This window comes from Canis lupus, chromosome 13 (assembly GCF_048164855.1).
Source record: "Canis lupus baileyi chromosome 13, mCanLup2.hap1, whole genome shotgun sequence".
Lineage (NCBI taxonomy): Eukaryota > Metazoa > Chordata > Mammalia > Carnivora > Canidae > Canis > Canis lupus.
The window spans coordinates 36,790,666-36,806,037 of record NC_132850.1 but is presented as its reverse complement, the minus strand read 5'-3'; the positions used below and the strand labels follow the sequence as shown (position 1 = coordinate 36,806,037).

At 35.6% G+C, this 15,372-nt stretch overlaps 1 protein-coding gene and 1 long non-coding RNA gene across 7 annotated transcripts in view; one reads left to right on the top strand and one right to left on the bottom strand.

Annotated features, from left to right (window-relative positions):
- Positions 1–8,766, top strand: part of NTN4 (netrin 4) — a 124,336-nt gene extending 115,570 nt beyond the window's left edge. For both annotated transcript variants that reach the window (XM_072773162.1, XM_072773161.1), the window contains exons 9-10: positions 323–493; positions 5,862–8,766. In XM_072773162.1, the coding sequence (XP_072629263.1) occupies positions 323–493; positions 5,862–5,998 (308 nt within the window). In that variant the 3' untranslated portion in view covers positions 5,999–8,766. The remainder of the gene's footprint in view (positions 1–322; positions 494–5,861) is intronic.
- LOC140602904 (uncharacterized) overlaps positions 1–15,372 on the bottom strand; it is a 178,913-nt gene that overhangs the window by 111,157 nt on the left and 52,384 nt on the right. Inside the window, exon 5 of one of the 5 annotated variants that reach the window (XR_012005884.1) lies at positions 684–715. The exons of the other annotated variants lie outside the window; for them this stretch is intronic. This is a non-coding gene — a long non-coding RNA (uncharacterized lncRNA). The remainder of the gene's footprint in view (positions 1–683; positions 716–15,372) is intronic. 5 annotated transcript variants of the gene reach the window in all.

Here is a 15,372-nt window from a genome sequence, read left to right as displayed (position 1 = left end):
AAGGAAGAGTATAGTTAATATAGGTAAATAAGGTGAAACCAATGCAAAAGTTAGTGAGCCTAATGATTTTTTTGAGTTTTTTTAAATTCCAGTATAGTTAACATACAGTTTTATATTAGTTTCAGGTGTAATATACAGTGATTCAATAATTCTAGATATTACTCAGTGCTCAAGTACCTAATGATTTTTAAAGCAAATTTCCACATTTCCATCATTAATTAACTTTTCCATTATACTCTGAAATACATATTTAAGTTATTCCAAATCCAAAAGGTACTATGAAATTCTATGCATTTTGACTTTTGGAATTGTGCTGTTACAGTACTAAAAATAAAGATTTTATCAGCTCACGACAAAGGATCCCATGCTGAGGTCAATGTGAAGATAAAAAAAGTCTTAAAATCTACCAAATTGAAAATTTTACGAGGAAAAAGAACATTGTATCCAGAATCATGGACTAACAGAGGCTGCACTTGTCCAATCCTCAATCCTGGTAAGCTTTATTAGACTTGTCTAGCTTAATAACTACTTTGTCTATGCTGATTTGCTCCTTGTATTAACATTTTCAAACCACAACTGAAACAAACTCACCGAGATGAGCACTGGGTGTTATTCTGTATGTTGGTAAATTGAACACCAATAAAAAATAAATTTATTATTAAAAAAAAAAGAAACAAACTCACCAAGAGTATCTCTTCTTTTCACCATCTGAATTCTGGGAAAAATCCAAATAGAATTCTTTGAGCTGACATCAAAAAATTATTTCTCTTCCACACATTTTATAAAAGTAAAATATTTTTAAATCCAGCAATATAATATTTTCTGTTCTAAAAGAGAAGTCTCAGCTTGGTTCCAGGTGCCAGTAGTATAGAAAACACTTTCATAAATTTAGTTGCCACTAACAATTCATCTGAAAGCTAGGTCCTAGTGCAGTGCCCTGGGTAGGATTTACAATCCCAAAGGAAATTCAAATGCAAAATTCCATCTGTACAAATAATATTGAATTTATTTTTACAATTGCATGAGAAGCATCTGTGTCTCCTGGATAGAAAACAGCTCTAATTCTCATCATTTTGTTTTTCATTAAATGATCATTCTGGTTTCAAATTAGAAACAGCAGAAATTAAAAACAGCAGGAATTAAGGGAAATTTGCATCTTAAAATGTAATTACCATGGTAGAACCAAGCAAGTAAGCGTGGGATTCTTACCTTTACACTCTATAAGTGCACTTTCATACTGTGTCATAGGCTCCTTATTTCTCTGTCTCCATTAAATTTGAGAATGGGTTTTAGATTTTTGATCATAGCATTTCTAGTACCTACCATTAAATGATAACATGATATCCAGATTAAGTTCTATTAAGACAAGTATCTTTTTAAAAATCTTCTGTATTTCTCACTTTGTGTAGTTACCATCTGTGTCTTTATGGCACTGCTAAAACAGGTGCATAATTTATGTTCTGGATCTAATTCCTTTCAAATAAAAGCCCAGGAAACCCCAGTTATGTTCCATAAGAAGTCACTGTAGTATCTGATTAATAACTGAGAGAAATAGATAACTGAGTGACAGAGAAAAAGAGAAACTATCAATGAAATATTCCCCCCAACCTAAACAACCTAAAATATAATATAAAACTCTTGACTTTTTGTCTGTTGACTAATCTCTTCCATCCTTTTATACCCCTTTAGTATTTTACATAAATTCATTTAAATTTTCATAAGGAAAAGGAAACAAAGACATTTTCAATAATAAACAAATATGTTTCCAAAGAACAAATGAAGTAATCAGAATCTGAGATTTTGAATACAGGAAATGAAGAGTCATTAATTTAGGTTCTATTTCCCAGTAATCTGTGTGTAGAGGCTCTTCCTGCAAGCACTTTCTACTATCTTGGCAAAAGAATAAATAATCTGTCCAGTTTTTTAGTAAAACATTAAAAAGAAAAAGCTTTGAGCATCTGAGCCACCCTCCAGGAAGTGAACTATACTTCCTCATCAGGTTTCTGCCAGAGTCAAAGAATCAACTGAGTTCATCACAATTGAAAACATAAGTGCAATTATTCAAAGAATTCTTAAAAACATGTTTACTTGCTTTGAAGAAAAGACTGGAACCTGCCAAAGCAAAACCAGACACTCTTTCATTTCACTTTGTTTTTCCATTTTTTACAAGTTCAGTAACTAAGGCCAAAGAAAGCTGATAAGAAAATTCGGAAACCTGAAACGCCAACTAGCTTCCTCTGCTACTTTTTTTGAAAAGGAACAATCTAATTGGCAACCCTGCAAATTCATTCATTCCTACATTCATATATACACTTACTCATTCATCAATAATTTGGGATATCAACACTAGCAATAAAGTATGTTTTTTATGAGAACAAAATAAACTTTGTGCCCTCAAACGTATCAAAGTAGATGTCAAAAGCATAAAAATAGGAAAGTAAAAAGTAAATGCTAGTAAGTGATACAACAGATAACATTGTTTTCTATGCTAATTTTTTACATGATGCTGCTCCATAATTTGTGGATTTATTCAGTATCATTTTTATTAGTTTAATGTATATTCATACTTTAATGGAAAACTCCTATAGTATTTCCTCTCTTTATAGTTTCAAAGTAAATTCATTTAAAATACTAGACTTAGTGGAGCACACGGGTGGCTCAGTGGTTGAGCATCTGCCTTTGGCTAAGGTCCTGATCTTGGGGTCCTGGGATCAAGTCCTGCATCAGGCTCCCTATGGGGAGCTCGCTTCTCCCTCTACCTATGTCTTTGCCTCTCTGAGTCTCTCATGAATAAATATATAAAATCTTTAAATAAAATAAAATCCTAGATTTAGCAATGAAGTTTCCTAAAAATTATTTATTGTATTTTTACACAAGGATTTTATTACTTAAAGTATGATACAAACAATATCAAGACCATTATATTTTAATTAGCCCATTAATTAAATACTGGGATTCTTTTCATACAGATGCCAAGGTTACTCTTTAAATAATGTAAATACCTTATAATCCATCTTAACATTTGTGCTTTCCAGTGCTTAAAATCTCTACCATTATTTTCCCTTTATTTTCTCTCTCTCTCATTTTTTTTTTATGAAAACACCATCATAGATATTTTTAAGTTTAGGGCTGATTTCTTTTAATAATATTTTAAATAACCCTCTCCTTATAGAATGTATACATGTGTACATTATAAAAATTTAGAGGAAAAGTTAAAGTTTCACATTTCTTACCTCCAGAGATCCTCTCTGTTAACAGCTTAGTGCAAATCCTGCAAGGTCTTTGTGTGTACATATATTGTATTTTTTCACCAAAATAAAATCATAGTATGCTCCATTCTACAACCTACTTTATTCAGTTAGTGATCATTGCCTTCAATTATAGTTTCTTTTCACACGTTCTAATACTCAGACGATATTCCAATTTCCTAACTAGCCCAAAACTGTCCTTTAGAACTGGTTTGTCCTTGTCAGTGTTTAATCCAGGATAACACATTGTATCTGGTTTTAAAGTCTCTCAAGTATCTTTTATTCAAGCACAGTTCCTTTTTTAATTGTTGTTGAAGAAATTATTAGTATTGAAGAATCCAGGCCAAATGTCCTGTAGATTATCTTACCTTCTACAGTTGTCTTATTGGTTCCTGTGGTGTCATTTAGCTTGTCCCTCTACCTCCTATGTTTCTTGTAATCTCTAAAGAAAAGCTTGATAGATCCAAGACAAACATTTTGACTAGAATCCATTAGAGATATTGCTGGGTATGGACTTCATGTTAAATCCTATCAGAACACACATAGGACCTGGATAACCCACCATCGGAGTTGCTAAACTTGACCGTTGGTTAGATGATAGTCTGATCTCTCCATTGGGCAGTTTTGTTTTCCCTTTAGAGATTAGAAAGTAATAAGTGTGGTATAACTTCATCATGATACAAATATTCAGTTTCCCACTAACCATTGACTTAATGATGTTACCACCAACTAGCAATCCTTCCTGAATCAATAATTTCATTGGAGCTTGAGAAAAGATGTTTTTCTGATTCCCTTCATTTACTAGTTGACATTCTTCTGTAAAGGGATTTTCTCTTTCAAGCTGGGCTATAGGTTACTGTTAACCTATAGCTGCTATTCACAGTTCCTATTGTAAAGACAGGATAAGTGCTAAATTCTTTCCCTATAACTCCCAAAGTACTCATTTTTCAAAGTAAGTAAGGTTTTAACAGCTACCTCAAAAGATGATAAATTAGTTTTTCTCTGAATTTCTTTTTTTGAGTATCATTTTGAAATTACAGATTTTTGTTGATTCAGTATGTTTCAATAGATAGCAATTATTATGTTCCTTGTTGCTCAAATTATCACAACTTTAACAAGTTGTAGCCTTTTCTTCCTAGCTCCCATGTCCTTTTACAGTGATCCCCATTAGTCTTTGAGAGCTTCCATGCTTTTTAGCACAATAAGATATCCCATGCTACTCTGTATTTTCCTGCCCTGAACCTGTAATAGCATTTCTGCAAGAAGCCTTGTTTTGTTTTTAGTGAGATCTGTTTAATTTGAGACCACAGTATGTCCATTATAGGTGTTCATTGCTACTGGGAGGCCTTCTAAAAAAATACATATATATATATATGTTTTATTTTATATATTTTATTAATATATATTAATTTTTATATTTACATACAAAGCCATGAGTTTAAATTGGTATTTTCAGTTTAATATTAACATCTAGTATTGTCTCTTAAGTTTTAAAGTATATGTCTCTTTATCTTGGAAAGTTTTCTTTTATAAATGTAATTACTTATTTGCTCTGTCCTATAATGTTAAAGAAAATTGTTTCAAAACACCAATATTGATATTTTTAATAATAAATTTATTTTTTATTGGTGTTCAATTTGCCAACATACAGAATAACACTCAGTGCTCATCCCATCAAGTGCCCCCCTCAGTGCCCATCACCCATTCACCTCCACACCCCTGCCCTCCTCCCCTTCCACCACCCCTAGTTCGTTTCCCATTATGCTGAGTGAAATAAGTCAATCGGAGAAGGACAAACATTATATGGCCTCATTCATTTGGAGACAGAACATGAAGACCAATATTGATATTATTACAAACATCTACTGAAGGAGATTAACATACTTCATTTTTTTGTTGTTGTCTAGATAATGAGATTGTATTTTCATTTTTCTGTACATTAGCCAAAAATTTTTATTTGAAGCCCAAATAATTTTGAATTACAAATATCTGGTGAAGTCTCATCTTTTTCTTTAAATATGACAAACAAATGTCTATATTCCAAAAATACATGGACTTTCTATAGGAAATATGTATTACTTTATATAAGTCATAAGTCTCTTCCAATATGTTTTCCCAAATAGTTGTTTCACTTTTATGAAATCCTCCTTAATATACACTACCATACATAGTGAGACTCCAAAAAATACTAATTTATGGCAGTATGCTAAGTACCCACAGAATCCTCACTTCTTTATCATGGAGGGTAGTACAGTATAAAGTAAAAGTTCTACAGCCAGACAGACCTGAGCTTAAATCCAAGTGCTGCTATTCACTGGGAGACACTAAACAAGCTTTGTAATCTTGCAAGGCCTTAGTTTCCTTATTTGTAAAACCAGAAGAAAAAAAAAACCTACTTCCTAGGGTTATTTTCAAGATTAAATGAAATAATACACACAAACCATTTAACATAGAGTAAATGCTTAATCAGTGCCAGCTGTCATTGCCTGTGACTCCCTATTTCAACTATGAATATATAAAACCATGAACTGTGCATATGAAACCACTGAGGTCACATCTACTCCCTTCAACAAATTATGATACTGTGTAGCCCCTAACTTTGTTCTCTTTTAGGTTTGGAATACCTTGTGGCAGGACATGAAGATGTAAGAACAGGCAAACTAGTCGTGAATATGAAAAGTTTTGTCCAGCACTGGAAACCATCCCTTGGAAGAAAAGTCATGGATATTTTAAAAAGAGAGTGCAAGTAGCAATATAGGTATATAGCACATAATGGCACTTCTCTATGTATGAAACACAAACTTAATGGAAAGGAGACCTCAAAAATGAAACTGAAATTTTTTAAGTGCCAAAATATACAGAAATATTCCAATTCAGGGGCCTTGTCTAATCCGTCTTTTGGGGGGCCATGTTTAAATACAGTTTGTGTCATAAAGACAAATGAGAAATCCTATGCTGATACCTACTTTCTATGGGACTGATTCTGTAATTCATAACTATTAAGAGTATTTTTAATAGCAGTATGATATTTAGCAGTAATCCATTAAGAGCAGTACATCTAACTCCTTCCAGCTTCAGATATGTTACTTATATTTGTGCTACTTAAAGTAATTAAGGAGATTTTAAGGACTCCCCAACCCAACTATCAAAAAAGGTTTCTCTTAAAAAAGAGCCTTCCTTTGTGTGATGTGTGTGAACTTTGGTCTGTGGGGTGTTAAATGGAACCTCTCCACATGTATATAGTATTTCCTTGTATAAAGCACTTTACTACCTACCACTTGTGTTGTGAAAGTTTGAAGACTGTTGTTGGCGGAAAGAAAAATAAAGGGCGTGTATAAACACCTACTGAAACAGAAGCACTGCCACTATGTGTGGACAAAAGGAAGTTGTATGGTTTTAGCTCTGAACATTTGGAAAAAACCTAAAAGGAGAACATGTTTGCATATGAAGTCTCAGCTTCAGGGTAGAAGTTAGATTCCACAGATACCAGCCATGATGAAAATATTTTTTAAAAACTAAACAAGATGAGACTTTAATTTAAGAAGAAGAAATCATAAGTGTAGAAATGCTTGAAGAGGAAATGGACTTTAAATTTTTAAAAGCTCATTTATTTGCAATGCACTTGTATACACTGCAAAAATTATTGTAGACACGGAATTTATTTTTGTGTTTAGTATTTAAACCTGAATGAAACAGTTTCTTCCTTATCTTTATTAACAGTATATGGCCATTATATTTACTCATTTTTTTGACACAATGTATGTGATAGTTCACCAAACTACAGTTTCCATTATTATTCATCTTCTGTACCCATGCATAAACACAATACATACAGTTTCTTCCGTACTTGAATATACAAAACATAAACCACAGTGCCATAAAATTAACTTCACATACAGAACATAGTTTTTTTCCTGAGGTCCTGTGGACTTGCAATATATATATATGTTAATTTTTATATTTCATATATGTAATAAAGGAATATGATTTCCCGATTTTTGTCTCATTTCCTGATCAACTTTTTTAATGATGCTAAAGATTACTTTATCTTAATGAGGGAACTCAAAACTAATTCCCTAGGAAAATCAAAGAAGGGCCTGGTACTTATACTCTTTTACTCTGAGGTATGGCGATAGAGTGGAAGCTAATTGAGATGGGTTTAGTTACTATAGTCTTTGTACATGAACTTTTATCAGATGCATTTTTATACTACATTTACTTTTTAAAAAGCAATGGAAGCTCATTGTTGAAAATACAGAAAACTGGGTGCCTGGATGGCACAGTTGGTTAGGCACCTGACTCTTGGTTTTGGCCATGTCATGATCTCAGGGTCATGAGATCAAGCCCCATGGTGGGCTCCATGCTTAGAATGGAGTCTACTTGAGATTATCTCTCTTTCTCCTTCTGCCCCTCTTGCTCATGCTCACTCTCTCTAAAGTAAATAAATAAATCTTTAAAAAAAAAAAAAGGAAACCAAAAAACCATATCAGAAAAAAAAAAAGAACCCTACATTTAAACCATCCTGCAATGACAGCTGTTAGCATTTTAGTATCTAGGCTGCTAGCCTGCTTTCTACACATGTACATACCTTTTATAGAATTTGAATTATACTATACATATTCTCATGAAATCTGCTTTTTTTTTTTTTTTTTTGAAATCTGCTTTTATTACCTGTGGCATGTCTTATCTTTTCCTATCTTATCCTGGTAAGTGGAATGCCATCTAGTGGGGCATCATTTACAAACAATTATCAAACATGTCAGCAAGTATATCACATCAAGAAAAATATTTTAAATACATCCAATATAGAATTTTGCTTAAGTTTCAGAATTGCCAAGGAGTCTTGGCTGGCAATACATTTCAGTTTATTTAAATAATTGATTACCCATTAAGAAGAATACAAATAATGTCTATTTTTTAAGGGTACAAAAATGTACATAATATATTAAGATTAAAAAAAAATTGCACGGTCTCCTTGCAAGGAGCCTGCTTTTCCCTTTGCCTGTGTCTCTGCCTGTCTCTATGTCTCTCATGAATAAATAAATAAAATATTTTTTAAAAAAGGGACTCCTGGGTGGCTCAGCGGTTGTGTCTGCCTTCAGCTCAGGGCATGATCCCAGGGTCCAGGATCGAGTCCCTCATCAGGCTCCCTGCATGGAGCCTGCTTCTCCCTCTACCTGTGTCTCTGCCTCTCTCTGTGTGTCTCTCAAGAATAAATAAATAAAATCTTTTTTAAAAATAGCAGAATACATATAGTCATAGCATCCACCCTAAAACACATTTATAATATATACAGTGTTCTAAAAGGCCTGAAAGATAAATAGATTATAGCAGTATTTACCCCTGTAAGGGAAAGAGAGAGATTTTCACTTTTTATTTTGCATATATCTATAGTGCTTGACATTCTTTTATTGATCATGTACTACTTCTGTAATTTATTTTTTTAACAATTCAAAAATGTAATCAATTGTTTGTAAGGTTTGTTCAAGCAAAGTTATAATTAAAAGTTTAATTTTAACTAGTTTGTCAAATTATTGAGCCCCTTTATGTCTTCTCATTCCTTTTTAACTAGAATCTTTTTCCTTAGGTGCTCTTTCAAAACTTTTTTCTGGTAACATTGAAAAAAAAATCATTGTTATAACTGTTTCTTAGTATCTTCGTTCTTGGGGCACCTGGGTGGCTAGGTGGTTGAGTGTCTGCCTTTGGTTCAGGTTGTGATCCCAGGGTCCTGAGATCAAGTCCTGCATCAGGCTCCCCGGTAGGGAGCCTGCTTCTCCCTCTGCCTATGTCTCTGCCTCTCATGAATAAATAAATAAAATCTTTAAATATATATATATATATCTTCATTCTTAAATCCCCTGCAGCTCTCAACTGCAGTTTTAATTCCTTATGAGCATCATTTGGCTTCCAAAATAGAAAAAAAAAAAAAAAAAAAGAAAGAAATGCTATGTTCCCCACCTGTTAAAGTGTCAGCAAGCTACTCATGGCTCCATTCCCATTCCATCATTCCATCATTCTGCCATAGTTCCTATCTATACTTTCTCTTCCTTGGCAGCTTTCAAAATAATCATCACAGGACCAAGGCAACAGAGTCATATGAAACTTCCTTCTGTGGCTTTACCTTTTTCAAGAACTACTAGGGAAGTCTCTGCCCCATGAGCATTACTCCCTGTACCACTGGGCTTTATTAGTCAGACGATTAGTCCACATACCTATCTGTATGATTTGCCTGAGGTCAAATCAGTCTATGCCCTCTCATTACATCACTTTCCCCATAGGGGACGTTACTAATATTTAGAATGTGATGCAATGGAAATTCTCAATAATAGGATAATCTTTTAATAGTGTCCACCAAATGAAGTCAAATCTGTGGGGATGTGACCATGAGTCCAAAAAGCAGTGTCCTTCTGGCTACGTTAAACAGAGAGCTAGGCTTGTTATGGGTAAACATAGTTCTTTGGGATACTTTGGGTTCTTGCAGAACAAATCCTTTGCTAAAGGATCAGAGACTTATCAACTCTGAAGGGTGGGAAAATTGGAAAGAATTTTCAAGTATTTGAAAATTCCTTGTGCAGGCTGTCCTGTAGCCACTCCCCTGGAATGCCTGAGAACAAGGAGCATGAGTACCGCCTGGGTATTGAGGAGTTTTGTCAGAGGCCCCAGGATTGAACTGCTTTTGTGTTCATTGTTTCAGTGATAAGCAGTCCCTTAACCTAACTTTATCAAAGAGCCAAAGTTACTCATGACTTATTTCCCACAGTTTGGAAGGAAAATATGAACAACTTCAATTTTGCAAAGGAGATTGATATGATAAAAATGGAATAGAAGTAAAGGGGTGTGTCTTGCATGACTGATGTTATTTTCAGTCTCTCAGAGAATGATTTGTCTGAAAATACTTTTTGAAATATGATGCCCTTTTCTTTGCTTTCTTACACTTTTGCCAAAGGGATTTAAAAATTCCTCTACTTACCATTACTGGTTATGTACGAGACCTACAATATTTTAAGTGACAAATTCCCAGATTTACTATCAGTTCACATATGCTGAATATCAACAACAACAACAACAACAAAGCAGAATGTTAATCACGAGAAAGAAAGATGCACTGGGCCAAATAGATATTTCCAGAATTGAGATGTGCATGCTGTAAAGGGAGAGTTTTAGTACATGCTGAATACATCTCTGTTTTCATAATATGTAGTTACAGGTGAATTAGCAATGAATTAATTTATAAATCCAGAAATATCTGAGATTTACTAGAAATCATAGTGCACTTCACTGAATAAAGATGTGAACAGCAACCAGGCAGGGATTTCACTTCCCAGAAAGAAAAATAACTACTGTGTAAATTCACACAGTACAAGCAAATTGGTCTGCCCAGAAACTCCCTGCACACCTCCTCTGTCAGGATATTTCAAACTTAGTGAGTAAAAAATACCAAAGATAATAACACTAACAGCAATTGATAATTGAGAGTTTACTTCAAGGTAGGTATTTTCTACGTGCTTTTCTAAGTATTATTCCCATTTGTTCCTCCTAGGCACCCCTGAAATGTATGCCATTATTATCTCTATAATAAGGAAACCGAGGCAGAGGGAGAGTAAATCGTCCAAGGACACTCAGCTTATAATTGTGAAGCCTGGATTTGAACCTAAGAATTCCACTTCCCAGAGTTCATATTTCCACCACTCAAAAGGGATTCTGGCCTTTAGAAAGGAATGCATGGGAGGTGATGCCAAGTGCACCATTTTCCTCATCGGCTGTGTCTTTTAGGTCGTAGTTGAAGGAAGAACACTGAAAGTCAGCATTTCTCGCAGATCTCCTCCTCCATACTCCACCTTATAATGTATCCCATTTACCAAACCCTGCAATTACATAATATTCTACTGACTTTCTCATTTTTACATTGCCATTGGGTAATAGTGTTTACCATAATCTATAGCAAGATAAACTAGTAAGAATCCGTTTTTTACCTTCACTGTTATCCTTTTGGTTTGGCACTCTGAGATCTATTTTAGGCATAGGCCTGCTTGTGTATTTATCGATACCAACTCTGAATAAGCTGCTATGAAATTCAACAGCATTCCAAATAAATTCTCTCAGCTCTGACTTTAGCTGTGTAGAGTAATTCTGCTTATAAGGTGAAGGAGAAGACATTACACAAGAGAAAGACAAAAAAAAAAAAAAAACAGGAAAAAATGGAGAACGTAGGCACTTCGTCAACCAAGGAGAGAGAGCAAGGGGCAGGAAAAAGGGGTAAAGATATAAGATAATAGGGGCATGTTGTGGGCTTATTGGTAGAGCATGTGACTCTTGATCTTAGGGTTGTGGGTTCAAGTCCCAAGCTGGGTGTAGAGATTACTTATAATAAAATATTTTTAATGTATTAAAATACATTTAAATATAAAGGAAAGCAACAGCTGGTATAGAACCCAGGTGGGGGATGCCTGGGTGGCTTAGGGGTTAAGCACATCTGCCTTCAGCCCAGGACGTGATCCTGGAGTCCTGGGATCGAGTCCCACATCGGGCTCCCTGCATGGAGTCCACTTCTCCCTCTGCCTGTGTCTCTGCCTCTCTCTTTCTGTGTCTCTCATGAATAAATAAAATATTTTTTAATAAAAAATAATAAATCAGGTGGTCTGTTCTAGTAACAATATGCAAAATATTTCAAAGTAGAACATACTCAGCTAACCAATTCTTCAATTGTGAGATACTATGGTTTATGCAAGATAGTTCTGAATATTTATTATGAAATTTTTCCATCCAAGTTTCTTGCTGTTAGTTATGTTTGAGGAGACAGAAAAGCAAAAGGTAATAAAGCAACAGAGAAACCTTAGGTAACTATAATTGGGAAATTAGGAAACCAATTGGTTTTACCATATACTGAAACAGAATTTTAAATTTACTTTACTTTTACAAAGTAAATAGTCCATAAAATATTTAATGTCAGTAAGCATTGTCTAGGAGTCTTTTTCAATATACATACTCATCATAATAATAGTTAGCACTTTTGCCCTTAGTAGGTGCCAGGTGCTATGCTTAACTTCACAGGACTTTTCAGACCTCACTCAATAACCTTGCAAAGTCGCTATTCTAATGAGGAAACTGAGAACTAGAGGATTAAATAGCTTGTCTGAGGCCATAAAGTGAGTAAGCAGCCAAGCTAGCTAGCATTTGAACCTTAATTAGCCACCTCTAGGAATGCCTGGGTGGCTCAGCAGTTGAGCGTCTGCCTTCAGTTCAGAGCATGATCCCGCGATCCTGGGATCAAGTCCCACGTTGGGCTCCCTGCACGGAGCCTGCTTCTCCCTCTGCCTGTGTCTCTGCCTCTCTCTGTGTGTGTCTCTCATGAATAAATAAATAAAATCTTTGAAAAAAAAATTAGCCACCTTATGATCTACTAATGCCTCTTAACTGGTGATTCTCGAATAGTGTTCATAAAAATCAGCAGACATGTTTGTTAGAGGGTAGAATCCCAGGCCCCTACCTCAGAACATCTGTTTCAGAAGGTCTGGTGAGGACCAGGAATGGACAATTTAGCAATACCAGAAACATCACTCCAGACACTTTTACAGAATAGTCTGAATAAAGTCATAGAATTTATCATTAATTCTGTTTCTCCAAATGTATCTCCCTCTGGTCATAAGTCTACTTGGCCTTCATCACAATGTTATGAATAAAAGAATCATTAGTCTTGTTATAGTTACCCAAGACTAAGATGGTAGAAAAGGGGAATTGAAAGGAGATCCCTCCAGCTATTATGTACCCTACTTCCTAACCTGGCCTTAAACAGAATTGTGAAATATCTAAATGTGTCTTTGATATCTTAGCTCTTCAGTCTAGTTTGGGGAATCTCCTCCCCAAGGCTTATTGGCTTCACACTGCTCTAGTCTACAAGAAGATCCTACACAAGACTCTAATTCCCAATTTCCTTCAGCCTTAAATAGTATATTGATTTAAGATACTACCCTTGACCAAGAGGCTGAGAGATTCAGAAGATAAAATCATTCTAATGAGATACTTTCCCATTTTCCCACTTTCCTCTTTCTCCCTAACACAATGCTTTATTGACCCAGATAAACCATGCGTGTCTGCAGAAAATTTTTAATGGGTGATTCTTATCATGGGAATTTTAGGCACTGATGGCAGGCGAGTGAAAGAGTTATTTTTGGTCAGATGTGCCTTTCAATGCCTCATAAATCAGGCTGCTTAGGCAGCCTCCTAATTTCTACTTAGGCAGTGCTAGTCCTGCTGACACACTCAATTTTACCCTAGTCAGAGGCTAAAGAAGTAAGGAGAAAGGTGAAAAAGCAGTGACATTGAGAAAGGAAAACAGAGGGGACCACCTAACTTGCCCTCTCTCAGAAATGAGGATTCAACCACAAATAAAATAATAAACCACGCAGACTTCACATTTTTCTTTCCCATTCTTGTAAACAAGAAATAAAAACCAGGGACTATCCTTTCCTTGATAGGTATGGAGAGAAAAATCAAGGAAATCCATCACAGCAAATTTCTACTCCTTAACCTCAGAAACACTCACATTACGTACACATACGCACTCCAACCTCTGACGCATGGAGACTTGTCCAGCAGTGACCTTCAGCAACCTAGAGAGCTTTTTATAACATTTGAGAATGCACAACTGGATATTTTTATCAGCATGTGCTCTGGCTTTGATAAATGTTACGCTAAGCAGTTTGAAGCAAAAACACAAACAATGAATACATTTTTTTAATGCAGTAGCTACAAGAACACTTAATTAGCATCCTCCAGAGTTGTGCAGGTTTTACCAAATGTCTCTGTAAAGAAGACCAAGTTTAGAAAAGATAGCTCCAAGTTTTAACTTGTCCCCAAATGTTATCTAGTAAGATTAGGCAAAAGGTATTTGAGAAGTGATGTTTAGGGCAGCCCCGGTGGCGCAGGGGTTTGGCGCTGCCTGCAGCCTGGGGTGTGATCCTGGAGACCGGGGATTGAGTCCCACGTCGGGCTCCCTGTGTGGAGCCTGCTTCTCCCTCTGCCTGTGTCTCTGCCTCTCAGTCTCTCTCTCTCTCTGAATAAAATAAATAAATCTTAAAAAAAAAAAAAAAAGGTAGAGAAGTGATGTTTAAAGCCTCATTTTGGCTGGAGTTGATTTGAAGATTCTCATTCAATATCTTTATGTGTTTTCCTTTTTTTAAACAGAAAATAAAATAACACATGTCTAAAAAACAATAAATGCCCTACAACATGAAGAGTTCTTTTTTTTTTTTTTTTTTTTTTAAGATTTTATTTATTCAGGGATGCCTGGGTTGCTTAGCAGTTGAGCGTCTGCCTTTGGCTCAGGGTGTGATCCTGGAGTCCCAGGATTGAGTCCCACATCGGGCTCCCTGCATGGAGCCTGCTTCTCCTCCCTCTGCCTGTGTCTCTGCCTCTCTTTCTGTGTCTCTCATGAATAAACAAATAAAATCTTTTAAAGATTCATTCTCTCATTCATTCATGAGACACACACACACACACACACACAGAGAGAGAGAGAGAGAGAGGCCTGGGGATATAGCAGTGAACACAACAAAATCCTTACTCTCATAGAGCTCACATTCTAATGGGGGACGACCTCCAGAAGATAGCTGTAATATTCCCTGATTTCTATCCATGTTCTACAGCACTCACTGCCCTAAATGATTTAAGAGAAATAGTCTTTTTCCATCACTAAGGGTCACAGACCCCTCATCCTGATTGAATTCAACACTGTTTTTCCCCCCAGATGAACTGAAAGCAATACATGACTAAATTCTTCCAAGTGAAAACCTGTTATAATTGGATAATGACCACAAAGCAGGCGGTTCTGTGGGGTTTTTTGTTTTTTGTTTTTTTTTTTAGTTATACTAAGTGCCTCAAGGGAAGTAGCAGAATTCTTCTACCCGCCACCCATTACGGAGCTGACAAGGTCCTGCTCTGTGCCATACTTCTTAATTTTCCTGTTGGCTTTAAAGATTTATAACAGCTCTAACACCTATTGCGTGAGAAACACAGGGATCCCTCAGTGCCCAAACCATGGTGCACTGGCCAACTTTGCTCCCCAGAAGCCTGCTGGGGACTCATCTACTGGAACCAGGGCAGCTTGGGAAGATTCACTTGCTTC